We start from the raw sequence: 27,946 nt of genomic DNA on the forward strand, positions 1-27,946 counted from the left end.
ATGTGCATGTTGAATCTTCCACACATTTCTTGTACACATTGAGCTTATACAACCCATGAAACAAAGTACCAAATGAAACAATAGCATCACCAAAACTAAGATCATGCACGATATATCTGTCATCCACAAACTTGGTTACAAGACTAAGTTGTGTAACTGCAAAAAAAAAAAAAAGATTCTACTTGATTCCAAGTACACCCAAAGCATTCAAATTTGTGAGATTTGCATTGGCAGAAGCAGTTGCAGTGGCTACATTTGCCTCTTTCTTCCAAGAATTTTTAGTCTGAAGCTTAGGGTATTTCTTGATGAGATGATAATATGCCTTGCATTAATGACATTTCAACTTCTTCTTGCCTTTATCATGAGAGTTCTCATACCTATTTTGGTTTGTAGAAGCAACAATTGTGGGGGCAGGCATTATGAAATAAATGTAGTCATTTTAGGGCCTTTTAGCTCTAGTGAGAGAATGCTCCTCAACCAATAGGAAGAAGGCTAACATTACAAAGAAAAGGTCTTTTTTCTCATTTTTGAAAATGTCCATGAAAACCATTTTGGTGAAATTGTCACTGTCACCAGGAAAGTAACGCGCTTAATAGTGACATCGTGCACAAGCGTCGAGCCCCTTTTTATGACCCGTTGTTGCTATCCTATAAAGTGAAGTACTTGTATGTGTGCATCGCGCGCAAGCACCAATCACCTTTTTATGAGCTACTCATAATTCAAATTTGAATAGATTGCACTTGATAGAGATTGATAAGTACTATTTAAAACTATGAATGGGTCAGAACCAAGCGAATAGAGACCCATGAGGGATCTCTTGGGCCTCTATTTGCTTGGTTCTTTTGACCTCCTGATGCCCTAGGCTTAAAAAGGCTATATCTTGAGCTAGAGACGTAAGATTTGAGCCTTTTAAGGTGCTATCCTAAGGTTTTTGGACGTTTCAAATGCATCTGTGGTATTCATTTTATATTTTTTGAAAACATCTCTTATGTGTTTTCTCTCATCGCACGTCACATCACTCATTAAGATTCATGACATGGATTTTTGTGCACACACTCAAAAAGCATTTTGTACTAGCATGCATTTAAGTGATCGAGCATACTTTTACGCATGAACTATGAGAAATAAATTTTTTGAAAAATTGCTTTTGTATTTTCTAGAATTACCTCTATCTATGCTGAGTTGGTGTTTCTTACAGGGCCCAAAATTAAGTCCAAATTTCTCATAATACTTGCTATCTGTAGAAGCATTAGAAGTGGCAACACCAACACTCTTCTTTTGCTATGTAGCCACAAATGCCTATCCAATAGCACACTATTTAGTCCTTTTTTTTGGATTGATCCTCTTGAAAAAATATAGAGACAAGACCATTAAACTTCACATCATCAGGTTTAATCTTTGTCGCAAGCCTAAAGATGGAGGTAGAAGTCTAATAAGAATCTAGTAAAGCATCAAGAATTGTCTACACAAGAGTAAGGTCAAGAATGATCTCACCAATCAGAATTAATTTATCATTGAAATATTTAAATACATTTATATTATCCTTCTCGTGCATAACCATGGACTCTAGCTCCTTATGCAAGTAAGCAACTTTTGCTAGATTTGTACCTGTATACAGAGAAGCTAGCTTATCCCATGCCTGTTTTCCTATTCTTGTTGAGAAAATGTGTGGAGTAATAGAGCACTTAACAAAAAGTGCAATGAATACATGATCTTGGGCATCCTTAGCATCCCAACGTGAATGCTGAGTAGAAGGAAAAATAGCTTTAGCACCAAAACTGTTAGAATTTGCACCATTATCCTCAGAACCTGTATTCACAAAATCTGGTCTTACATCATAACCTTGCACAATGTTCCAAATGACCTTTGCAACAAGGACATGTTAATCATGTATGGCCAAAGTGGGTAGTTGTCACCATCTAGTTTGTCCTCAGGGACCATTGTTGTCAACCATGGCCGGTGATTGCACATGATGCAAGAACTCATTGCCAATAAGATCAAGCTTCCTTACTTGGTTTATAGCTTACGTTGATGCAATGAAGAGCATCTCTCCTCTTATGTATCTGCACTTGTTATTTCCCATGAGTATAAGCGGTGTCTCAAATGATGTATGTGTGTGCAATGAGAGGTGATCTCTCAATCCTACACAATCAATCTATGAACTAAAACCAACATAGCATGCATATACATTCATTAATGTGTTTGGATGGGATTCACACTTGCACATACCCATGCTCAAGAGAGTGCAGCACATACAATGTGATATCTTTGCTCTCTTCATGAGCTTGTAGCGAAGTGGAGTTGAGTTGAGCTATTTGTGACATTGTGTGCGCGGACTTTTGTACTCATGTATAGTAGCCGGGTTGTAGAACTCCACAAATTGACATTATTGTTGTTGGCCATATGTGTGTAGCTCTCAGTCATGATACAATGGCTACATAGATTCCAACCTTGGTCACCTATTAAGATGAGATTAGTGAATCAAGATGTAAAGGACAATGGGCTAGCAAATGACATATTCTAACAAATATATCTTTGAAAGATTATTTTGATATGTTTGAAGTTTCTTAACACAATTCAAGCAATCGCAAAAACAATATACGCACTAAATTGATTGGAAAAGTAAAGAATCTACTGAATCTTTTTGTATGTCAAAATCTTTAGCAAGTTCAAAAACTAGACCAACACTTTATAAGTTTCCAACACCTAAGCTGTCACTTTGGTATTGTTGATACTTCACACAATAGTATAGCATACAAGACAAGTGCCTACAAGTTAGCACTCCCATGGCCACAATGCCAACATTGTCTACATTAGTGTTCTTGTTAGTTTGTTTCATCAAATCTCTAGTTTGAGAGTGTCTTCTTATTTTCATGAGCAACAATGGGCTTTATAGCCAAGGAGCCAAAGTCTATTGCCCAACTTTCCTTGCTTGGATATTTCATATGCACAACTTTATAGGCTACGATGAAAATTTAAAAGTACATGTACCACGTGAAGATCAAAATTATAGTTATAAATTAAAATGTGCCCACTTTTCTGTGATGTTAAGTAGTTAGACATATGTAATGTTGGGATAATTGTGTAAACAAGACAATGGGATGGGAAAAGCGTTCATGATGAAATGGAACATACAAATTGACTAGATGAACTCAAAAGTGTTTAAAGTGCATTGTCTTTTATACGATACTTACTGTGGTCTTAGAATTTCATGCATCAAGCAGAAGTTGTTGTTATATGAAGAAGCAGGAACATTCATCACCATTGTCCATAAATGAAGTCTTACAACATTTAAGAAGAAACATAACCCTAAGCCAAAAAAAAATTAGCTTAACACATCAAGATCGAGGCTCTTACTGCATCACTATCTTGTTTCAAAATGTAGTAACCAAGGGCTTTGTCAATTTGAAACAAACTTTTAATGAGACTTCATCACATCCATGTTAAATCAAGAACCAGAGGATTGTTGCTAGGCCTATGGAGATGAGCATTTATCACTCGTGATGACAAAGATTATGTTGATGTTGTGCTCTCTTAGGCTATATGTCCCTTAACTATGCATGCATTTCATGGTTCACAAACAATCATAACATAAGCTAGCCAATTTTTCTAGCAGGTTCTTGTGTGTGATCTTCCCCTATTCATCTGTGGGAAAAATGTCTCAGCTTGGCCTTGAGCCCATTGTTGAATCAAAATAACCGATTGACAAGAGAGGAGAAGGAAACAAACCACTTGAAAATCACAACAGATAGTGTAAACATGAAAAAAAAGCTGTTTATTTTCCATAATTTCCTACGAGGAATTTTTTTTCAGGGGCATGTATGTAGATTTGTGAAAATACAATGGTCGCAAAACAGCACGCCGAATACATAAAATGAAAGCATACGCAAATCACCCAACCACTAGGTGCCACCTGGACTTCTGGCAATATAAACCAAGAGTACCGTGTATAAATGCTATTCTATTTGCTTTACCATGAAGACTATGAGGTGTTTGCTCAAAGAGGAGACACTTAAGACAAAACAAGAGAGAAGTTACATTGCACATGGATGAGATTCCTCATTGTCGACTCACTACATAACAAGAATCTATCGTTAGGAAAAATTGTGGATCATTACTACAAAACTGTCATTAATGACATGTAAATGTTGTGATATGTAACATCATAAATCCCAACACTCTCATTTATGCTTACTACAAAAAATCTTGTGAAAAGAAAACTGCTTTTAGCACACATTCGTCACAATTTCCCCTTTTTTGCATTTTCTCATCAAAGAGAATATCTATCTTGCACAAATATTCAATGAGGTTTGGTACAAGTTTAGCGAGTGGAGACAGCTATGTTGTAAAAAGCAATAACAAAAGCCCTTTGATATACTGAACAATCTCAGAACCACCCAGTTTTGAGATTCCATACACCCTGTCAACGAATGTGATTGGTACCTGAGAAACAACATTAATTGAGACCCAAGGGGTTCAATATATGTAAACCCTCCATATCACATGCATTTAAGGCCTCATTAAAAAACCCGTCTCTCTCTCTCTCTCTCTCTCTCTCTCTCTCTCTATATATATATATATATATATATATATATATATATGTGTGTGTGTGTGTGTGTGTGTGTGTGTGTGTGTGTGTACACACGTACACACACATATATATCACACCCTTTTCTAGTTGATTCTGTGTATGTCCCCTTTGAATATAACCTTCTGTATGTTAAAAATGTATAAAAGATAGCCTTGAGGGCTATAACCCATATTTGTGAGTGAGCCCCTCAAGAACTGAGACAACAGACAGCGATAGTAAATCTACTTGTATATACCTCCTCTATTTTGCAGCCTTTCCGAGAGGCTCGGACAATGAGCTCCATTTGAAATGCATACCCTTTGCTTACGCATGCACTTACAAGCTCCTTAAAGATCCCCTTCTTGTACAAACTGCAAAAATCAGCAACAAGCTGGTCAAAGGGCAACCAACTTTGTGAGAATAGATATGCTCACTCGACAGTCAACACCACAGAAGACCCTTGCAGAGACCCTCGCACACCCCTCAGGACCATACTAGAGTTTGGCCAGAGGGGTTTGCTTTTACAATAGATGGGTCGTATGGGCATTGCACACTAAAAGCCCATCCGGCATCCTGCACAACATTTGCAAGATTTGTATTTGAAGAAGCATCTGCAATGGTTGCATGTGTCTCTTTCTTACAAGCCTCTTTAGCATTAAGCTTAGGAAATGACTTAATGACAGAAACTATGAGATTACCGAAAGGATCCAGTTAAGTCTGAAACTCCCGGCCACAGTAAAGTCTGCGCGAGAACATTGGCACCTCTGCTGGTCAGCTTGCGGCGAAGATCCCACCCATGGACGCCACCACCGTTAACGTACCGTGTCCCTGTAACAATGTCAGCCCCAGTTTCTTCTTGTTTTCTGCAACTCACTTGACAAGGGTATAGACTTCATGGATTAGAATTCCTAGCATTGAAACATGGATGTATGCATCGCTCACCAAATGCAGTAGTCACATGTGAGGCAAGGGGGTGCAAACCTGATAAAAGCTGGAAGATACTTCGGCTGCAAAGAGACAGCAGTAGCATGAGAGGCCTAAGCATGAGAGCTTACTTCATGATGTCAAAGTGAAGGCTACAAAGCTACTACATACATGATGAGAAAGGTCAGCATCCATTATAATCACAAACTCCCCTGATGCATGCTGCACACCATGCACATATGCTGTCCCTGAGGCCATACCAACATTCTCACTATCGGTCCGAGTTTTAGTTATGATCCTTCGAATTTAAGCTAACAAGGCAATTCAGCTCACCTAATCCAAGCTTGGCAGGCCTTGGCCTCAAGAGCTGCTCATTGAAATCATTGAAAAATCGTTAAAAACTTGTACTACTACATCTAAAAAGAGCATGAGCTTCTAAACAATTGTGTAAAATTTTATCCTTACAATTCTGTCCTCTCCGTAGAGTCTCTGCAGCTGTCGAACAACTTCTTGTGTACCATCAGGACTGGCATCATCGATCACTATCACCTCAAAGTCGACATTCCTGATACATACATTGTTATTGTAAAAGCTCAAGATAGAAACAGCTCCGTGAATCTTTAAAAGCTTCTTCATAAGACTCTTGTTACAAAATGTTACACAGAATGACATTTCATCAAAAGTAAACTGGGACACACTGCTGAATGTCAAATCCAGAAGAGTAGTCCCTCAAGTTTAACAGCCACTTTCCTACGCTACCTATACAGGGTAAACTGATAGCAACAGACGTGGCAAGAATAATGGCAGAGCTTGTCATGGATCTATAGGCCAAAACTGCATGTGTTTAATAGGATGAAATAAAAGACCCATCTAGATCAGAGAAAAGGAAACCTAGAAAGCAGAACAATAGCAGTAAAAAAAGGCATCTCTGGCAGAATGTTTGTAAATACTCAAAGACTCTGTCTCTTGTTTGAGCTCCAGCTTGATGGATCTCAAGCTGAATTACATGATCACTTCATAAATATGCAGGAACTAAAGCACAAGGCACTCTCCTAAGATAACATGACAATAATATTGCCCTTTCATGAGAACAATTAGTTATGCCAATGACCAAGGTGCACAGTCAGTGACATATTTTTTAAGAATAAATTGTCTTCTATGATCTAAAAACTGGTCTTTGTCAATAGGGCCCAAGGGGTGTGATGTCCCTCTGTCAAGCACCTCCAAAAAGAGTGCTGTCCTCATTTTGAATTCAAAATGGGTAGAGGATTCATCGATGCATGTCATGAATTCTGCACTACGTGATAGGGAAACCTCCAGCCATCTTTTGGGAATCGTTCTTACAGGAACCCTCTTTCTCTGAGAGAGACAGCAGCTTCAAGATTGACACAAGGATATGCAGCCCTTGTACCTCTGTAGTAGACGTGCTCACTAAAACAAGATCAATACATTGGTGACATCCACGTGATTGTATGGGAATCTAGTGTAGACCATCATAGTCGGTCTGGTCAGACTTATGATAGATATACAGAGATGGAGAGACCGCTAGTTACTATGATCTCCAGGATGATCCCATTCAAGGGTGTATTACCACATAGAGTCGTTAGAGCAGGATTGGGAGCTACACCGATTGTGATTGAAGCACTTACTAGATCCATATCTTTCAGACATGGCCTGTGGTCATCCTTAAGCTAGATTGTCCCCCAAGTCATCCCAACAGCTAGGCATAGATGGAGGAGACTATAGATGTTGGTGGTATGCACAAATGTTTGCTTGGTTTGACTTTGCATGGTTTTATGATGGACACATTGCCATCCTTTCGGTACTCCTTGGACACAGCATCGCTTGCATTCACACGTTTAGAGATCAACACAATTATCAAAAAGGATCTCACGCAAATTGATATAGAGAGAACATGGGTGACTCCTCATCAGAAGTTGGGAGAAAATTTGGCTTTTTACAAAGAGAGTTTTCTTCGCATTACCGAGGATGGACTTTTTTTATGACCGAGATAATTGGTCACACCTCTCACACGAGCTTCGAGGTATGATAGCACACCTTTGCATCTCCTCTCAACAGCTGCATATAGAGAAAGCTAGTTACACTTTTGTGCCTTCGGCACAGAAATTATGCCAGCTATGCGGCCTAGAGCTAGAAGAAGAAAGAAGAAAGAAGAGAAGTTTTCACGTCATAGGAATAACCCAGGAGACCTCAAAGATCTATTCGACAAGTCCTGAACTCAGCACCAGAGATAGAGGAACATTACATACGTCGGCGTCCAATATATTATGAGATATGGGAACAATGTCACTCTCTCTTTCAAGAAAGCTTCGGGCCTCTATCAAGGGTGATGCATTACAATGATCACAGATGCCTTGGGCTATTCTTGCTCGAGTTACGCAGGCACAGATATGCTTTATTATGGAGGTCCACACGCTCTAACAGAGGACCCATTCAAAGGCAGGTGACAGATTTCTTATATACTAGAAACTCTTAGCAGGACCCCAGGATACACCACTTTTCAATTTATGGTACTCTCCTGGATAGAGCCACACAAATTAGTGGACCTCGAAGCCCTCAACCCTCTCATAGATCACGTCACTTATATACTTACCATCACCACAGGTCATTACTGGGAGGCCTAGAGCAGCTTTTACAAGGTTCTCTATCAAGGAGGAGACTGATGCCATGATGCAACAGCCCAAGAGAGAGTTTATGAGATAGTACTTACAGTGGCCGTCTACTCTAGAGATCAAGCTTTGGGAGATATCCTACCGGCTGGTTCTACTGGTTCACTTAGCATTTATTACTATAGTCTTTCGTATTTTATGCAGTCTCTCGTATTTTGTGCACTGGACATTTGGATCATCTCATGATGAAGTAAATTTCTGGTCTTTAAGACCTTTTGCAGACATAAATGAACATTTCATTAACATTCTCAACAGCTTGCACACAAACCCAGTTACAGATCCTAGTGATTGAGCTGTTTGCAGTGGTCCATCGCTGAATATTGCTTTAGAAGTCCATGAATCAACACTTAGTCTCCTTTGTCCAGACACTGTCATAAACCGGTGTCTGCTTAATCAAGCCCCTCAAGGCACGACAAGGCCATGGTCTGAGCTATGCAACTAATTGCTTTGGAAGAGTTAACGAGCTCTTTAAATGCTTCTAATGTTCTCTGCAAATGGCCTTTTTCTTGAGCCTAAGGCCGGTTACACATCAAAACGCGCCTGCCCATCCCCCTTTGGGAATGGGCGGGTGCCTGTCTACACACCAACAGCCATACGTATGTTGGTAAATAAAAGAGTTGGCACAGCAGACTGAGCGAGCTCGTATCATACTGGTTAAGCCACGTGTTTGGAAGTGTGGGGCCTAGGGTTCAAGATCCACCGACAACGGCAGGGAGTTTTGGTTGCCCATCAAGATATCCATTGCACTTTACACGGCACCAATTGTATTTTGTTGTGTCATGTCCATGCCAATGTACACGCCAGGTGCCCAAATTTGGGCAGCTAGTGTGTAAACACCCTAAGCAAAAGGAGTTGGAAAAGGTAGGGACGGCCGTGATCTTGGTTATACCTAGTAGTTACTAGTATCTTATTGAATGTTTTCCAGAAGTAACAAAAAATATAATATGTGACAGATGTGTTTGTATGTGCATTCATGCACATGCATGTGTTTTCAGCTGCACTTGTGTGCTTGTTGTGAGCATGGGAGCAGTTCCATAGTTGTATTTCTAACAAGGATACATCTCCCCCACCCAAACCCAAGGACAAAATGATACAAAAGACACAGATCATGAAGCATGAATATTGGATCCACGGACAGAGTAAAGTAAACTTACTCAAGAGATTTGAAGAGCAGGTAAACAACCAATGCTATATTGAGACGTTCACAATACGTTGGAACCAAAATGCTGTACTTTGGATGGAATTTGGTGCCATCAATTTTAGACATCTTGTGCTGTAACACTGCCCTCTGAAGATGTTGCCAATAAAAGAAACTGCATTGCAACAGAAAACCATGTATGCGATTACCTTTTGAAGCATCATCTGTATGCTACAAACTCATCAAGACCACAGTAAGTAAGAAAAATGAAGGCTCTGTGACAACAATGTGGAACATTAGCCATAAAAAATGGTGACGGCATCAAGAATAGAGATAAAGATGAATTGTAAGACAAGGGCATCGCAACAAACTTAGGCTTGGGTTCTTCACTAGTGATTTCACTCATAAATAGTTACTGTGTGCAAAGTGTAAGCCTTCATTAGCTTGGCAATTGAGCAAAAGTCATAAAAGGAAAATGCCAATCAGCTACTACTGCCTTTCATCAGCAAACTTGATGTTCAGCAAAAATAAAAGGAAACATACACTACATGCTTTTTTGCAAACTACTTTTTCTACAAGGTGCAGTGCATTAGTCCCTCATGTCCCAAGAATCACCAACACAATCAACACATAGTGCTCGAGGAACTCGAGTGGAGCAATTGGTTGCCCCCTGTAATCACTTCCGACAAATGATTGGACGAAAACACAGAGATAATTGCAATCTATCCACTTGGTAACACTTTAGCACTTCAAAACACTTGAATAATTGTGAAAGAAAGAGAGAGTAGACAACACAGCACGGTGGAGTTCCGAGCCAAGATGCACTGCCCCAAAGACCGGCACCCCTCTATTATTACAATTCGCAAAGTACAACTCTCGATGGTTCCACTCTCTCTGAGACTCTACGTCCAGATGCTCTAGAGGAGTGGCCCGTAGGGCACTTATCAACTTTTAAGGGATGGCGTAAAAGCAGAGCCCCAAAAGCATCAGATCCAAAATCACTTAATCCTAAAAGCATTTGCATCCAAAAGCTCACGCAAAAAGTGGAATCAGTACAACAGTGCCACGTCATCAATCAATGCAATTTACATAGTTGTCCATACAGCTCCTACCACGACATCATATTTTACACAATTGCTTGTGTGTGTGTCCCTTTAATATTTTAGGTCCCCCTCGGAAGAAGTTCATAAGTTGGTATTCTCGGTTTCTTCTTCTTCTTCTAGGTTTTAGACCCCTCGACCGATTTCTACAAAACTCAATCAAGTTAGTCCAACACCCGAAGGTCACTCAGATGTCCTAGCATCATGCAGATGACTTCATATGCAAATACCACATAGAGAGAACTGATCGTGGCAGAGAGGATTCCGGCTTAGACCAAGAGATTGGCATGGACCACCTTTCTAAGAGTGAGCTTGGGGCGAGCCAAAAAAACGCATTGATCCGACGTGTTTATGGCTCGACGTAAAAAACGTAATACTAAAACCTTACGATGTAGAAACCGTAATACTAAAACCTTACACACCTCCTCTTGCTCTTACATGACGGAATCTCAAAAAGCATGTGAGGGATATGTAGTATGATTATGAAGAAAGAATCACCCCCTCATCCCCTTTGCATCGGTAGCACGAAGAAGATCCTTGAGAATAGCTTCCGATCCGCGTCAAACCTTAGTCCTTAATAGACAAGTACATAGTAATGGCTACTTGTTATGTTACCAAGTGGGTTGAAGCTAAGGCTCTTCCTGACAACACAGCCAAGTCAACTGCAAGGTTTTTGTTTGAGAATATTGTCTGCCGATATGGATGTCCAGTAGAGATTGTGACCGATCAAGGAACACATTTTATCAATGACACTATGGAAATCCTATTGGATATGCTTTCAGTCAAGCATCGGAAATCTACTCCTTACTATCCCACATGCAATGGACAAGCTGAAAGTAGCAATAAGACAATAAAGACTATTCTCACTAAGGTGGTGCAAAAGAAACCAGACTAGTGGGATTTGAAACTTCAGACTGCTCTATGGGCTTATAGGACAGCTTATAAGGTAACTACTGGAATGACACCATTCAGAATGGTGTATGGCACTGAAGCTCTGGTTCCTATGGAGTTTGTGATCCCTAGTCTGAGAATGGCTATGAAGTATGGATTAGACTTCAATCATAATCTTAAGAAAAGGCTGGATGAACTGATGCAATTAGATGAACTCAGGCAAAGGGCTATATTGGAACAAGAAATTGTTCAACAACGAAGGAAGCACTGGCATGATCGCCGAATTAAAGTTCGAGAATTCCAGAAAGGAGACTTAGTGCTTCTATATCAGTCTAGACTGGGTCCAAAGAAGCCGAACTAGAAAATTGCCTGGGCAGGACCTTTTGAGATAGACTGGGTCTTCTCCGATGAAACAGTCAGATTGAAAGATTTATCTGGACTGATGTTGCCAGGAGTATATAATGGAGCAAAGATCAAGCTTTATTATTCAGAGACCAGAGAAACTGGGCCAGAACAAGGTACTAAGGAACTGGAGGTTGCTGATCAAGAGATACCGGAATCAGACATTTTTTGGACTTTTTCATGTGCAACCAGTTCCAGCTTCAGAACCAGTACCAGAAGGACCAGATCAGGCTGACCTTAGAATCAGTACCAGTATGGTCCAGCCAAACTGGAAATCGGTCCAGTACCAGTATGGACACATTTTCCAATTTTTAAGCGCCCAACGGTCAAATGGCACGCCAGTGGTAATCATTTTAAGGATGGGTCGCAGTCTTGTCCAATGCATGTCTGCCACGACAGCAACGACGCACAAAAGTCTAGAAGCGACGAGTGGTGGAGCTTTTATGGCGCGAACACGTATAACAATCAAGAGAGTTAGCATTTTTCCTCACAAATCCCCTACGCGACGCTTTCCTCCTGTTAACCATTCGCCATCGCCAAGCTTCGAGGTTTCTTCGCTGCAGCCACAAACTTCGACCTTTGACGAGACGGTTGACTGTCGGATAGTCTTGCCAGCGACACCAGAAAGTGGCTTCGACACGACAAGTAAGTCATCTTCTCCTTCGCCTATTTCATCGTCATCGACCTCACAGTGTATGGGTAGAAGGAAACGCTCAGAGAAGATGCAGGAGTCTCTTAAGCAAACCCAGGCCATAGTTGCTGAGGCAAAGGCAAACCTTCCCGTTATCCCATACAGTAAAATCCAACGTTACGTATTTACTGATCAAGCAATGACTCTGCTACAACTCTGGGATCTTCGAGTTGTGTTGCAAGCTACAAGAATTGCTTTTGATGCAGATATCATTAAGCAAGTTCTTGATTCCTTCGACGCTGAAAATGGCAGTGCCATGGTAAATAGTAGGAAGGTGTCAGTGACACCAGAAGCCATAGCATTTGCATTCCGGATGCCCAATGAGCCCAAACCTTTTGTGGCAACTGCGCAGTAGATAAGTATAGCTCTGAAGGAGGATAAAACGGCTAGACGAAAGCGCAAGGCAAGTGCTCAAGGAGTTCCAGTAGCAGGACTGGAAGCCTCCACTGCTTACAGGTTTGTAGCTGAAGCAGTAAACCTTAAGAACAACCCAACGTATGTATCCGAAAAATTGTTTGCTATGCTATTGGCCAAGATACTGGATCCACAAGTTTCTATCAACCTTTGTCAAATTCTCTCGCATAATATACTCCAGCAAACTGCCAAGCTAAAATCTCAAACTGTTTTCAAAGCCTGGTATGTTTGGCAATTCTTGTATTGGGTTACTGCAGCAGATGCTAATGAGCAGGTAAAGAAGGCTTGGAGTGAGAAGCCACTTTCTGAACCAAAGAACATTGAACTGTCCTCGATGAAACAGACAGTCAAACCATTTCAACCGACCTGAAACAGAAAGCAACTGCAGAACAAGTTGGCAGTTCAAAGAAGCAAAAAATTACACTGACAAAAAGCAGTGAGTTCTTGAAGCAGATAGAAAGCCAGGTCAAGATAGTAACCACTGAGAAAGCTGTAGTGAGCCAGACTGAGCAGCAATCTGTTTAGAAGACTGTACCTGACCAGTCAATTGTAGAAAATACAGTTGCTACTGGGTCTGGGAAAGATCATGCCAAGCCAGCCACTGTTGAGAAGATATCAGACCAGTCAGGGGACAAAGGTAAGAGTCAATTGAACAAAGGAAAAGGTCCAGCGTTCTCGACTTTGCCTGGTGGAGTTCCTACAAACACTGGAAACCTTCTGCAACTGGTAAAACGGGATAACTTGTAGCAAATGCAGACTCAACAATTGAAAGGGCATCTTCTGCTCAGCAAAGCATATTATGCAACTCTACCCTACGTGGCTCCAGTAGCAATATATGAGCCTACTGATTCTGATCAAACCACAGTCAAAGACATATGTTCAGTCCTTATACAGTCTTCTTGGAATACCGTTGTCAGTTGTATGGGACAACTGATAAAGGCTGTTGGATCAGAAGAGGAAGTCAAAAAGCTCAAAGCTGACTTGACAAAAGCACAGCATCAGATTGAAAAGCTCCAGAAAGCCCAGGAAGAGCAGAATATACAATAGAGGGTACTGGAAGCTCATTCAGAAAGGACTAATGAGTTGTTGAACAAAAAGTTAGCTAAAGCTGAATCTGAAATAATGATCATCAAGAATCAACGGAATGAAGCACTAAGAGCTGCCGAGCGGGCTGAAACAATGCTCAGGATGAAGCGAGCGGAATTCTGAAAACTTGCTACTGCACCATACAGCTCTAAAGGCTTCTCTGACTGAAAGATACATTTATAACATCTTGTCTGAAATTTTAAATCCATCAGGCAATGCTGTTTTCAATTTAGAGAATTTAAAGTCCTTGATGGAAAGTATGCAGAGCGATTTGCAGGACAAGGTGAGTGAGTACAATAATGCTCTAATCAACCAAGCTATAATGGATTATATTGAGTAACAGACTTCTCCGGATGAGGAAGAAGAAGACGAGGAAGATGAAGCTGATCAGAAAGAGGATGATCAAGAAGATGGGCATACAAAGGATGATGATAATGCCCCACCACCATCTCCACCTCCAGGCCCTGGTACTGGTGGGACAGGGCCAAATGAAGGAGGCCAGTCACAGCCAAACCAGAATGAGGGCCAGCAGGAAGGACAAGGCAAAGAGCACCAGTCGGATAATCACCAGATTGAAGAGCAGCAGCCCAGTCACACTCGGAATCAGCCAACTGATCAGTCCCATCTCAGCAGAGATGCTAAAGGGAAAATGAAAGTACAGGATGAGGGACCAATTGCTGATCATCAGCATTCACTGCAACTCATTACCCTAAATAGGCAACTGAGACATCAACAGGTCTCCATCACCAGACAGTATCTGGAGGACGATGATCTCTTGACTGACTTGGAAAGATTTCAAAGGCTATATGTGGGAGCCACGAAAATGGTAGAACATTGGAAATCAGCAGCTTTCCATGATAAAGAAGCTTGCCGACTACCTGCGCATCCCAACACAGTCCAGCTGCTGGAACGAGTTCCTGAATGGATACTCAATGCTGATGAGAGAGTGGCAAACCCGCACTGGCAAAGGCAGTCTACTGCAGATTGTCGCTCCCTAGCCCTGGAACTGGAACTTCTGTTGGGTAACAAACCAACTTACCGTTGTATGAAGGATGTTAGGGTACAACTCAAGGAAGTTTTGATACAAATACAAACTGCCATAGGTATTTTGGATCAGAGAGTCAAAGCCATTCTTGAGGACCACACAGCCACGAGTAGAGAACCTCAGACGCGAATGTCAGTCGGAGCACAGGCAACTGCTCTTCGAATTCTGTTCCAACTAGTGAGAATCACCAGAAAGATGATGCAATAGGAGAACCAGGCTGTCCTCAATTTCTTAGAATTTGTGCCTGATTCTCCAGTTCTCTTGTATATTGTTCCAGCAAGAGAAACCGAGCTGCCAAGATTCTTTCCAACGCTGTATCCTCAACATCAAGAACCAGTTGATCGTCTCACATACTTCAAAATTACTGATGAGCTTCAGGATTGGTATGAGCGGTCAACTGTGGAATGGAAGACTTGGCAGACGTTGTTCAATGATGCTCTCCAAATCAATGACATTCAGGCACTAAAAGAGGAGATGAAAAGGATCGAGCTGTGTATAGGCCAGTGGAAGATTCAAGTCAGAGGACTGACCAGGATTACTAATCAGTTGCTACAATTTACGGTTGAATCTTCCAAATTGCCTAAAAAAGACATTGCAGTAAAGCCGAGTCTGGCACAACAGTACAGGGAGATGGCAAAGATTCTTTTCGAAGCTCGGGTCAAAACTAATCAGCCTCTTCCAGAAGGATGGATCCATACTGCTTCGCATTGTCATAAGCTGGCCAGAACCAGACTGAGCAAGGGCAAGCGTACACTCTATGATCCTGACACCAAAACCTATCATTCTCACGCCTTATGAAGTAGAGATGACCACCGACCGACGGGATCAGCTTGAGCAGGAGGCCATTTACCGACTGATTCAGAAGGAGAATGCTGGTACTGGGACTTCTCAGGCACCGTCCAGGTCAAAGGGCAAAGGCAAACGGAAGACGGTCCAATGGAAGGATACTGGGTAGTTCCATCTCAGAATTCAGTGGCGACTTTTCTTCTCAGCAAGCAGGGAGAGATGACAGCTCCACCATGGCCTGGTGAGAGCTCCACCTTGGCCTTTTCCGCTGCCTCTCGCGATCCTTGGCCTTTTCAGCTGCCTACTCGTAATCTTTGAATGGCCATTCTATCAGTGATCAAGCTGGCATCCCAACATCAGAACCAGACGATGGATTTTTATGTCTCACATCAGAATCAGACAAGGGAATTTTACAGAAATTTTGGAATCTTGCCAAAATTCAAGAAAGAAGGGAAGGATATAGACGGCTGGATAGTCACTATGTGGGAACGTCTTCTTAGAAGATGGACAGCGAATTACTTAGTAATTACTACAGTAAACCCCGAAGTGTATAAATAGGGCCCATTACATTGTAATCGGGTTGGCAGTTATTATCATTTGGGTTAGCGCTTTGGCTATACTTGTACTTGAGAATCATTGGCAGTATTGTCGGCTATACTTTCTCTCTGTAATCATATTCGCTGTAATCTTGATCTGTAATCCCAATCATGGCATATATTTCAGTTATACTTACTTCTCGTCCAGTCTTCTGAATCTGAATCTGAACCTTATTTCCAGTACATAAGTCTGATTCTTATTTCAATATCCACATTTCAGTCTAGTCTCTGATTCCTGTCCAGTCTGCTGTCTGAAATCTTCCCACACTAGTAGCTGAAATCTTCCAACACTGGAATTAGCTGTCTCAAGAGATCAGCTCCAATTCCATGCATCATTGACAGTCAATAAAGCATCAATAAGATCACTCTTGGTGATCTGCATATCCTGTGAATGAACATTTAGAGAGGCATCAAAGTCATAAGCATCATCATCTGACAAAGTGGCACACAAGATATCCTCTACATCTGACAGCTCCTCAATCACGACACTAGAAGCCACATTGGCCTTCTCTTTGTCCTTTGAGCTATCCTGTGCGTCTGCCATGACTTCCTTCTTCTCTTTCTTTTTGTCTCCGTCATTCCTTTTCCTTTCTAACTCAGCTTTATAGTACCTGCAATCGGGTTTCTTGTGACCTTTCCTGCCACATTGATAGCAAGTCACATCACCCTTGCCTTTGCTTGCATTTCCCCTTTCTTTACTCTTACTCTTACTCCTTTGTGAATAAGCATTTTTCTTTTCTGTCCTGCCTCTAACCATGTTGGCAAGCTGCCTGCCTCTCCACTTGCTTTCCTCCTGATTTCTTCATTCAAGATAGAACCCGTAACACCATCAAAGGTCAAATTGGGGTTATTGGACAACGAAACCACCAAAGTTTCCCATGACTCAGGTAAGGTCATAAGTAAAAAGATAGCTTTCAGCTTATCATCAAAAGGGGGCAAGACAAAATCCTGTAACTACGACAAAGTACCTGCGAACAATGACAAGTGCTCTGCTGCGCTCTTGGACTCATCTAGTTGCATGCCAACAAGTTTTCGCATCAAGTGCACCTGGTTGACAGGGGTTGTATTTTCATACATTCCCTTTAACTTCTCCCACACATCAAAAGCAGTCGTGAGACCTTTCACATCGATGACGGTCTCATCTGTCATGGCCTTTTTAATGAATATAACGGCTTTCCTGTTCATGCTAACCCATGCTTCATCTGTCATATTTTGTGGCTTCACCTGTTCAAGTGCCCCTTCGCAATCCTTAAGAAATAGGATTCCTTGAATCCTGTCTTTCCAAAGATCAAAACCTGTACCATCAAACCTCCTAATCTCGAAGAGGTTCTTCACATCCGAAGAAGATGAGGCCATAGTTGCACGAAATAAGAGGGATAATACGCTGAATTTTTGGGCAAAATAGGACGATTTGGGCACACACAGAGATCTGCACTACAGCTCCAAATGGTCACGGGAGCAATTTGGGGCAAAATAGGACGATTTGGGCACAAAATTCAATTTCTGAAATTTATGCGCAGGACATTTCAGCGAGCGAATTTGTGCTCGAAAACAACAAATTTAGTTGTTTTTAGCCTCAGTAGATATACATAAGGCTAATACACAGCCTTTAGAAGCATGTAAGCGCAAAAGACCCGATTTGTAGCATCAAAATTGCATGAAATTGAGCCACAAATGGTCATACATCGACAAAATTTGTCAAATGTGCGTAGATTACATCAATTTGCACTTTCCCCAATGTAATCGCACCATAAAAACACTTGCAAAAACCTGCGTAAATCTGAAATTTGCTTAAAACACCTGTTTTAGGGCTTGTTTTTCGGTAATTTCAGGGTTTTCGGGTAGCGGGGACTTAGCAAAAGTATTCCCACACCTTAATACATCATTTGCAAAACCTGTATTTTCGCTGTCATAACCTGTAATTTCCTGTTTTTGACCTAATTTCAGCCTGTTTTAGGTCAATTTGGGTTGTCGGGAGCTCTCTAGTGTCCGGGGACGAGTCCTTTGGCGACGAAATTGCAAAATCTCGCAAGAAAGTTGACCTTCTTGGCTGAAATTTAGTTTTTGCAGGTTTGTGGGCAAACCCTAATCGGGCTTTGATACGAGTTGATGAGCGCGCGGCGGTGTGTGCAAGTGAAAGAGCACGCGAGGAAGTGCAGTGTGTATGCAGAGAGGGGAGGCGAAGGCCAGCAGGGGAGGAAGCGCAAGCAGAAGAGAGAGGGCTCACGTTTTTGGGAAAAACTGAGTTTTGGGTTTTCCCACTTTTATTATAAGTGACCTTTAAAAAATGTGTCCATGGACAAAGTATAAAAATGTACAAAAAAGGGTATTTAGGCCTTTAACCCAACAGTGGGCCCAAACTCGGCCAGCCGGACAAGGTACAACCTAGACTATGGGTGGCCAACCCGGAGACACTAGCCGTACAAGGAAGTGCCCTAGACCTGTGTGAAGGAGCAGAGTAGTGTAAATCTAACACCCCCTCTATGCGTGAAGAAGTGCCAATAGAACTAGAAGTGTCAAAACGGGAGCGTAAACGAGCACTTAGAAATCTGAAAAATATAATACTTTGCAAACATGAGAGAAGGGAGAAGATCGACACAGTATTGGGGACCAAAAGATGGGCTGTTCCCCCCCCCCCCGTTAAGAGTATTCTTTATTCAGGGAGAATTCTTATACAAGCACGAGAACCCGAGGAAACCCCTCCGTTCTGTAATCTTAGACCCGAAGGTCGTGCTTTCCTGTAAAGGGCTTGGGCACAAGGCCGTTCCTTCTCGTAAGGCCGACTCCTGGACAGAGGAGGTTGCTTTACGCACGGCTCGCTCTACTTGGGCTTGGACCAGGCACTCACTGCAGTCTCGCCTATCTAGAGGACGCTCGGATGTGGATTACTCCCCATCCAAGTCTGCTTCGAAGATAGCTCGTCTTGCTGCTGCGGCAGCATCTGTTCTCTCTCGCTCCCCATGAGGATCGTCTCGTGGAACGTGCAGGGACTAGGTCGGCCCCAGTTTCAACGACAGCGGGGCCGATTGCGTCAGGAGCTTCTGCGTTGCCTTGTGGGAGGAGAGATGGATCTCCTTATGCTTCAGGAGCACCATTTGTCTGAGAGCCACATTCGGCGATGTGGTCAGATCTTGCGAGGACGCTATGATACCTTTTGGTCAGCTGCTTTTGGACCTGGAGGCATCCAAGGTGGGGTATGTATGACTATTGCGGACTCATTACAGCAGGCCATTGTGGGCAGAGGGATTATTGTACCAGGCAGGGCTCAGTGGATTACTATGCAGGTTCAGGGTAGCCTTGTGGGTTTCCTGAACATCTATGCGCCCAATGTGGCGAGTGCTCGTGCAGAGTTTTGGTCACAGATTCTTGAGTCTTTGCCACAGGTTGACCAGTGGTGTGTAGGAGGGGACTTCAACATGTTGGAGGACCCTTCTGACAGGATCGGAGGCAGCCATGCTACTTTGCATGGAGTCGAGTTAGCAACTTGGGAGAGGTTTTGTATGACGTTGAGGGTCTCGGATACATGGCAGCATTCTGGCTTTGTGAGGCCTCCAGAGAGTCTTGCCTTCTCTAGATCGGACCGCAGAGTGGGAGGAGTGAATCTATCGCGCATAGATCGCTTCTACACTAGTGACCACTTCAGTGACTTGGGGGGATCAGTGGGCATCCTGGCAGGGACATCCTTCTCGGACCATGCACCAGTGATCCTCACAGTGGCAGACAGGCAGAGGAGTGGGAGCACGATGCTTCGCATCCCAGAGCGGGTCTTGTTGGACTCAGCACTCAGAGAGAGGGTCGAGGCTCTATGGACAGAGGGCATGGACAGCCAGGCTCCACCTGCAGACAGAGTGGCCTCAGGCCTAGATCAGCTTACCCACTTCCTTCTCCAAGAGTCTTTGGCTCGACGGGCTGCAGCGAGAGAGGAGGAGCAGCGTCTCAGACGAGGCATTGCTTCACTACAGAGGATGCAGGAGCAGCATCCAGACAGTCCATGGTTGGAGGAGCAGCTACAGCAGGCTCGACAGGAGCTTGCCTGCACAGAGGAGAGGCGCCATGAGTTTGCCTTCCACCGACAGGCATCTCAGTGGACTCAGGTGGGTGACAGAGTGACAGGTGTTTTTTTTGAGACAGTGGGACCTCGGCACTCACATGCCAAGGTCAATCAGTTGAGGAGACCCGATGGGTCAGTTGTCTGTGAGCCAGAGGATATGCGTGCAGTTGCTACTGACTTTTACCGTGAGCTACTGTCGGCTGAGCCCGAGTCAGAGAGACAGGATGCATGCAGGGAGCAGGTTTGGGCACAGATGCCTTGTCTTGTGACTGAGGAGATGCGGCAGAGGCTTGAGTTACCTCTTCAGCTTGAGGAGCTGCACACGGCCCTCAGGGCCCTCCCTCGTGGTAGCTGTCCAGGTGAGGATGGGCTGACTTTCACCTTCTTCTTGGAGTACTGGGACCTGCTTGGCCCAGATCTTTGTAGTGCCTTTCAGTACATTCTACACACAGGAGCGATGCCGGATAGCATGAGTGAGGGCCTGATCTACCTCATTCCAAAGCAGGGTGGCTCCTTGGATGAGATTCGACAGTGGCGTCCCATCACCATTCTAAACTCAGCCTACAAAATTCTTGCCAAGGCTCTGAGTTTGAGGATTCAGCCACTTTTGGAGAGCCTTATACATGGACTCACTTTTTGGGAGGCTTCTGCCCTTGCACGGCTCCGTGGGGAGGACCTTGTGATTCTTCTTCTCGATTTTGAGAAGGCATACGACAGAGTTCACTGGGACTTTCAAAAGCGCACGCTACGTAGGATGGGCTTCTCAAAGGCTTGGATCAGAGGGGTGTCAGCTTTGTACAGGCAGGCCCACCGTCAGGTGCTTTTGGCAGGAGGTAGAGGTGAGCGCTTCATGCTCACACGATCGGTCAGACAGGGTTGTCCTCTTGCCCCCTTTCTCTTTCTGTTCTATGCGGAGGCGATGAGTAGATTTTTGGTGTCACAGCAGGTTGGTTTGAGGGGCTTAGCACTCCCTATACAGGGAGATGAGCTTCTGGACGCTGAGTTTGCCGACGACTCAGCCTTGTACTTAGAGGGCCAGGAGGCCAATTTACACAGATGTGGGCAGGCCTTGGAGACCTTCTGCTGTGCATCGGGAGCACTGATCAACTGGAGAAAGACAGTGGCTTTCTCAGTTGGTAGTGCTCCTGTGCCAGATTGGATGCCAGGAGAGGGTTTCAGGTGGATTCCTCCAGGGACTGCAGTTCGGTACTTGGGTTGTCAGGTTGGTTTGGATTTGTCCCCCGAGCAGCAGATTGGTCCTCTTCTCCTGTCCATCACGAGAAAGCTGTTACATTGGAGCTCACCACGACTTTCGCTGGCTGGTAGAGTAGTAGTTGCCAACCAGGTGTTGTTGGCGACTATGTGGTACATCACTTCTTGCTGGATCTTCTCGAGTTCTTGCATCAGCCAGGTAGAGAGGTTGATCAGGAACTTCCTTTGGTCTGGTCGCGACACTCAGATTGCCCGAGCCAAGGTGGCTTGGTCGGTCACCACACTTCCTTGTTCTCAGGGAGGGCTTGGGATCATTGATCCAGCACAGCAAAGCAGAGCCCTTCTTGGGAAGTTCGTCGTCAGAGGACTTCTTCCAGGCGAGGAGCCCTGGAAGGAGTTCTTGTTGCAGAGGCTTCGTGCCAGGGTGCCTCAGTCAAGAGGCCCTTGGCAACCTTCGACCAGATGGATCTTTATAGAGTTGCGCCGAGTTGGTTTGAGCAGGAGATTGGAGGACCGATTCGCTGTGAGTTTGCTTCGTTCTTGGGAGCTATTGCGGCGTGGCCTAGAGCAGCGGCAGCCGACGTGCACGGAAGAGCGCCTACGGCAGCCCCTCGTCTGGAACCCCATGGTTAGCACTCAGAGAGGCCACTTGGTCGGGAGTAGGCCTCATGTTTCTTGGGGTCCCATGGCAGCAGGTCCAGCGCGCTCTCTAGGTGACTGGCTAGAGTTCACAGGTTTGTCAGAGGAGGTGCAGGTTGTCCAGCTACACGGCATGAGAGGGGTTCAGAGCATGTGTCAGGACATCTCAGAGTCAGTTCCAGCTGATTGGCTCACGCCTCTCGAGCCTGTAGCACCCCGGTGGATGGGATCCTTCACACGACTGGAGGTTCTCATTTCAGTCAAGGCTTGCTCAGAGACTGTCCCAGCCCTGTTCTTCGAGCTTCAGGGTGGGGGACGATTACAGAGAGTTGCAGTAGAGGCCCCGCAGGTAGCAGAGTGTTGTTTCCAGAGGATCGGAGTTGTGGGCATCTGTGGGAGGACTTGCGTCATAGACCCTGACCCAGCAGCTCTTGAGACAGGACACTGGAGGCTATGGGCTTGGGAGTGCTGTCCACTGGCACGAGTACAGTGGGATCCTGGTGAGTGGCTTTGGAGGGACCCATTCTCTTCTGCAGACCGCCCAGGAGTCCCTTTCTTTCAGTACACTGTTCGGCTTGGACGTCATATACTTGCAGCACAGAGAGAGGCCCGCCCCGCTGCAGCACGTCATTGGCAGGAGGAGGGTCTCACAGTTGAGTTCTTGGCAGCTTTTTAGCAGAGGCTGTGGGACTCCAGACAGCCGAGGCACGTCACCTTGTTCCAGTGGTTGGTTGCACACAGAGCCACAGCAGTAGGGAGCTGGCTTGTACATAGTGGTCTCTCGGCCGCATGTACAGCCTGTGACCAGTTGGTGGAGAGTCAGCGACACTGTCTTTGGGACTGCCCCTCGGCCCAACAGGTGTGGCTACGAGTTCTTCGGCTGATGCCTGCCCTCTCCACGGCTCGACAGTACACTTGGGGGGCGGCGGCTTGGTCCACCCTCACGGGCCCGGCACTTCAGTTTGAGCTATCTTCCACCAGCAGGATGATAGTGATACAGGGGGGTCGACCTACACTCCAGCCTGCTACAGACCTTACTCCACACGAGTGGAGCAGTGAGAGAGCGGAGTGTTGGGAGCTCATCAGCGGCCTAGCTCTCTGGTTCATCTGGCGGGCCCGTTGTTTCCGCATCTTTGAGGCTCGTCCTGTACCACCAACGGAGACTATTCGTGACTTTTGGCTAGAGCTGATCCACACTCTCAGAGGACAGCTTGAGGGACTACAGGGCAGCTCCGACCGCATGCGGGAGCGCCGCGAGGCTTTCCTTCGTCTCTGGCGCCCTGGGCCGTTCTACTCCATGGTCCAGGGGGTGCTCAGATGGCACTATTGTCCACCTGTGTGGCTTTTCCCTCCTCCCATCTCTTGATTTAGCCCCATTGTATATATGCTGTTTTTTCATTGGGAGAGTCTCCCCATCATGCTTGTTGTAGCCCTCTCTTGCAGAGGTGGATGTAGCCCTATGGGCAGCTTTCATTAACTAATAGAAGGATCTTTTTCTCGGAAAAAAAAAATACTTTGCAAACATGAGAGAAGGGAGAAGATCGACACAGTATTGGGGACCAGAAGATGGGTTGTTCCCCCCCCCCCCCCCCCCCCGTTAAGAGTATTCTTTATTCAGGGAGAATTCTTATACAAGTACGAGAACCCGAGAAAACCCCTCCGTTCTGTAATCTTAGACCCGAAGGTCGTGCTTTCGCGTAAAGGGCTTGGGTACAAGGCCGTTCCTTCTCGTAAGAGACTTAGGCGCGAAGCCGTACTTTCCCGTAAGGGACTTAGGCGTGAAGCCGTACTTCCCGTGAGGGGCTTTCCCGTAAGACGGGAGATTCCTGCAAAACAAACCACACAAAGCAACAATTCTCAATGCGTATCAACACCTTATACCTGTCGCTCCTTGCTCGGAAAAACGACCTCTGTACTCAGTCGTCACATGAACACCTGCAATTTCCGTCGCCAACCTTTGCTCCAGAATCCCAGTGCTAGCTTCTTCTGCTGCTTCCGGCGTGTTAAAACTGGAACGTTGGCTACTACTCTATAGGGCCTGGCACCCGGCGGGAATAGAGCCGAAAAGCAAGACCCTGGCGCCCCCTAGAGAGAGGAGAGAGAGAGATCGCTGATTCAGCCCCCTGCCCCTCCGTAGCTTTTTAGCGCTGGCTTTTTTTAAAGAAAAGCCTTGCTTTATTTTATTATAATAGGGCTAGTCACTTAAAAGTGGCCGACCACTTTATAAAATAAAGTGTGAACCTGTTCAAACTTTAAAAACTAACTGAGTTAGTGAAAATAATGCTACACGAACACATTCCAGGCGTCCCCGGGTGCAGAACACGGCACAGATGCAATGCAGACACAGACTCCTCGCGGGAAAACATCTGCCCTCCCGCGAATGTTCCAGCTTTTCGTAAAAAGCTTCATTGAACCCATCTTTATTCTTGTGCTTGCGTTCTTACGCGCATTTTCTTACTTTGTTCGGATTTCCTCCTTAGCCTACGGGATGCCCCCTTACTGATACACCCGTCACCCATCATGTGACGCATCAGGGGCACTCGTAACCCGGCCCTTTCCACCGAACTTACGGAAACTCCTTCGCGATGTTTACCGTCACCCATCAAATGACACATCAGAGTTGTCCGTTCTTGATGGCAGTTCCTGTAGCTACAATCTTTCAACAGTCCTTAGTGCACACAATAAAATATCCTAAAAAAGAGATTAATATTTAAAAATAAGAAAATAGTCCAATTAGCAACATCCCTCTGGCTTCTAAACAGTTGACCTCAACTGTAGTGCTTGGACATATACCTCCAGTATCTTGGGATAAGCTGCTAATTCCTCCTGTGTCATCCACTGAGCATCTAGATTCGAATAGTCCTTAAACTTAACCAAATACTTCCGTGTTATCTTTCCGGATTTGAGAGGCCGCTCCTGATGACTTACTATCTGCTCCGGTTGGAGTATTTCTTCTGTTTCCTCAACCTCAGGAGGTTCCTCAGCACTAGGCTGGCTTGGAGGGGGTCCCACATACGGCCGGAGTAAACTGACATGGAAAGCATTATGGATCTTCCAATTAGGCGGTAGCTCTAATCGGAAGGTGACATCATTCACTTGCTCAGTGATCTTAAACCATAGTTACCCGGAACGCGGAACGGGAACGGCAACGGGATCCCCGCGGAACGGGGGAACGGCTAGGGATCCGGAACGGGAACGTCGCGGAACGGGAGGTATAAAAAACAGCCAAATAGTGCAATTTTTAGCTCCTTGTGTTTAAATACAAGGAGTATTAGAGTGCTTTGACTCTAATACTCACAAAAAACTCGTTTTGAAGACCATTCAACCTTGCTATGACTAGATGATGAGAGAGAGAGAGAGAGAGAGAGAGTGTGAGATGGAGAGGGAGAGATTTGAGAGAGTGGGAGGGAGAGGAAGAGAGCTTGAAGGCTTGAAGCCTTGAGCCTTGAGAGAGTGAGTCTTGAGAAGGAGAGATCTTGAGAGTGAGAGGGAGAGAGCTTGAGCCTTGAGAATTAGCTTGTGAAGAGAAAGGGGGAGGGGGGTGCATTTTATGAGTCCTTGAGGCCTTGCACACTTTCAAAAGAAGCCCAAACATTTACTTCAATTTTTTCAATTTTTGCCAAATTTGTTTGTAGCCGTTGGCCGTTCCAGGGGCATTCCGGAACGGTCCGGGGGCATTTCGGAACGTTCCGGAACGGCCGTTCCGGTTTGCATTGGCCACCCGGAACGTCAGACATTCCGGGACGTTCCGGAACGTTCGGGAAGGGAACTGCCCCCCGGAACGCCGGAACGGGGGCTAGGGGGCGTTCCCCGGTAACTATGTCTTAAACGGCCCATAATAACGGGTAGAAAGTTTTACCACCTTCCCCTTATGAGACGTTTGTTTCTTAAGTCTTCCTTCTCAAACTTGAGTAAGACTAACTGTCCGACTGTTAAGTCTAGATTCCTCCTGTGCTTGTCTGCAGCTTTCTTATGCTTTTCCTGAGAGCGTAGAATAGCTCTCCTAACTTGCCCATAGGCTGTGTCCAAATCCCGGACAAATTCATCTGCTGCAAAGATCTTATCCTTAGTTAAAAGGATCGGTGGAAGCAAAGGCTTACCATAGAGAATCTCAAAAGGTGCTTTCCCCGTCGATGAGTGTATGGTATTGTTATACGCATACTCGACAAGAGGCAAATATTTCTCCCAGTCAGATTGCCAGTCTGACACACAAGCTTTTAACATATCCAATACTGTGGAATTCGCTATCTCACTTTGCCCGTCCGTTTGAGGATGGTAGGCAGATGAAAAATTCATCTTCGTACCAAGATTATCCATCAAGGCACGCCAAAAATTTCCTGTCATGCGAGGATCTCGATCACTCACAATAGACTTAGGCATTCTATGATGCTTAAAGATCTGTGCCAGAAAGACCGGTCCATCATGCGATTGAACGTCGCAGGAGCATTGGTCAAGCCGAAAGGCATTACCAAAAAATCATATAGTCCAAAGGTTGTGCAGAAAGCAATCTTATGGACATCCTCAGGGACGATCCGTATCTGATGATACCCACTCTTTAAGTCTATGCGACTAAAGACACTTGCACCCTGCAACTTATCAAGTATATCATCAATCCGAGGGATCGGAAAGCGATTCTTGATCGTGATCTTGTTTAAAGACCTATAGTCTATGCACATTCGAAACGTGCCATCTTTCTTCTGCACCAGTAAAACTGGAGAGTAGTAGGGTGAAGCACTGGGCCGTACTAACCCTTTCTCAAGAAGCTCATTAACTTGCTTCAAAATTTCCTCTTGCTGAGCAAGACTCACCCGATAAGGGGGTTGATTGGGAGGCGAGCTACCCGGTATGAGATCTATGCGGTGATCTTCCGGGCGTACCAGAGGGAGTTCATCAGGAAGTGTTTCTGTGAAACAATCTTTGTACTTTTCAATAAATTGAAGACACTTAATTTCCAGACTAGAGAGAGAGTCCCTACTAGTTTTATCCTTCTCACGTGCAAAAATCAAGTAAGCAGAAACACACTTCTTCATTTCTTTCTTAATGGAGATATGGCTTACAATTGGGAACTGCCAATCTCCTACATCAGCATGAATCTTTATTTTCTTACCCCCATGATCAAAAGTGAGGGTCTTTTCCACATAATCGGGAATAGGTGTCATGTGGAAGTGCCATGGCATGCCCAAGATGATATCACATCCCTCGATGGGTGCCATCAAAAATGATTCGCGGTCCTTGTACTCGCCAATCCGAAGATTGCGCTGTCCTTGCACGGGAGTTGCATTGGTTGTCAACCCCTCGAATGCCGATCCGGATGTAACCGGTGTGCCAAGCTGAGTCGGTGTGAGGCACAAACGTTCCGCAGTATCCAAGGAGATGAAGTTATCCGTGGATCCTGGATCATAAAGAATCAATACTCGCTGGTTGTTCAAAGACCCCCAGCCCTTCAGAAGTTGACGCTTTCCTTTCTCCGTTTCTGTGTTTCCTTGAACATTTGGAATTGAGTTCGAGCTTGGTGGAGCGGGTTCCTTCCTTGCTTTCTCTTGTCTCGTAGAGGCTTGTTCTTGGCGTTGTTGCTTTAGCGGGCAATCCGGTTTCATATGTCCTTTCTCGCCACAGTAGAAGCATCTTCCTTCCTCTCTGAAAGTTTGAAGTTGAGTAGGAGAAAGATACTTAGTTCGCTTGCCATTGCCCTTTGGCTTCTTAGAATGATC

The 27,946-nt window shown here is 44.7% G+C and overlaps 1 protein-coding gene across 3 annotated transcripts in view; it reads right to left on the minus strand.

Moving 5' to 3' along the window:
* Positions 1-4,094: 4,094 nt before the first annotated feature.
* DPMS1 (Nucleotide-diphospho-sugar transferases superfamily protein) overlaps positions 4,095-27,946 on the minus strand; it is a 93,813-nt gene continuing 69,961 nt past the window's right edge. For all 3 annotated transcript variants that reach the window (XM_086528770.1, XM_086528769.1, XM_086528768.1), the window contains exons 2-9: positions 9,339-9,497; positions 5,960-6,059; positions 5,828-5,861; positions 5,666-5,742; positions 5,552-5,577; positions 5,269-5,433; positions 4,827-4,941; positions 4,095-4,443 (exon numbers count right to left, since the gene is read on the minus strand). In XM_086528770.1, coding sequence (XP_086384896.1) covers positions 4,339-4,443; positions 4,827-4,941; positions 5,269-5,433; positions 5,552-5,577; positions 5,666-5,742; positions 5,828-5,861; positions 5,960-6,059; positions 9,339-9,451 — 735 coding nt within the window. In that variant the 5' untranslated portion in view covers positions 9,452-9,497 and the 3' untranslated portion in view covers positions 4,095-4,338. The remainder of the gene's footprint in view (positions 4,444-4,826; positions 4,942-5,268; positions 5,434-5,551; positions 5,578-5,665; positions 5,743-5,827; positions 5,862-5,959; positions 6,060-9,338; positions 9,498-27,946) is intronic.

The sequence above is a fragment of the Adiantum capillus-veneris genome, chromosome 14, assembly GCF_014529385.1.
Source record: "Adiantum capillus-veneris isolate H3 chromosome 14, ASM1452938v2, whole genome shotgun sequence".
NCBI classification, from domain to species: Eukaryota; Viridiplantae; Streptophyta; class Polypodiopsida; order Polypodiales; family Pteridaceae; genus Adiantum; species Adiantum capillus-veneris.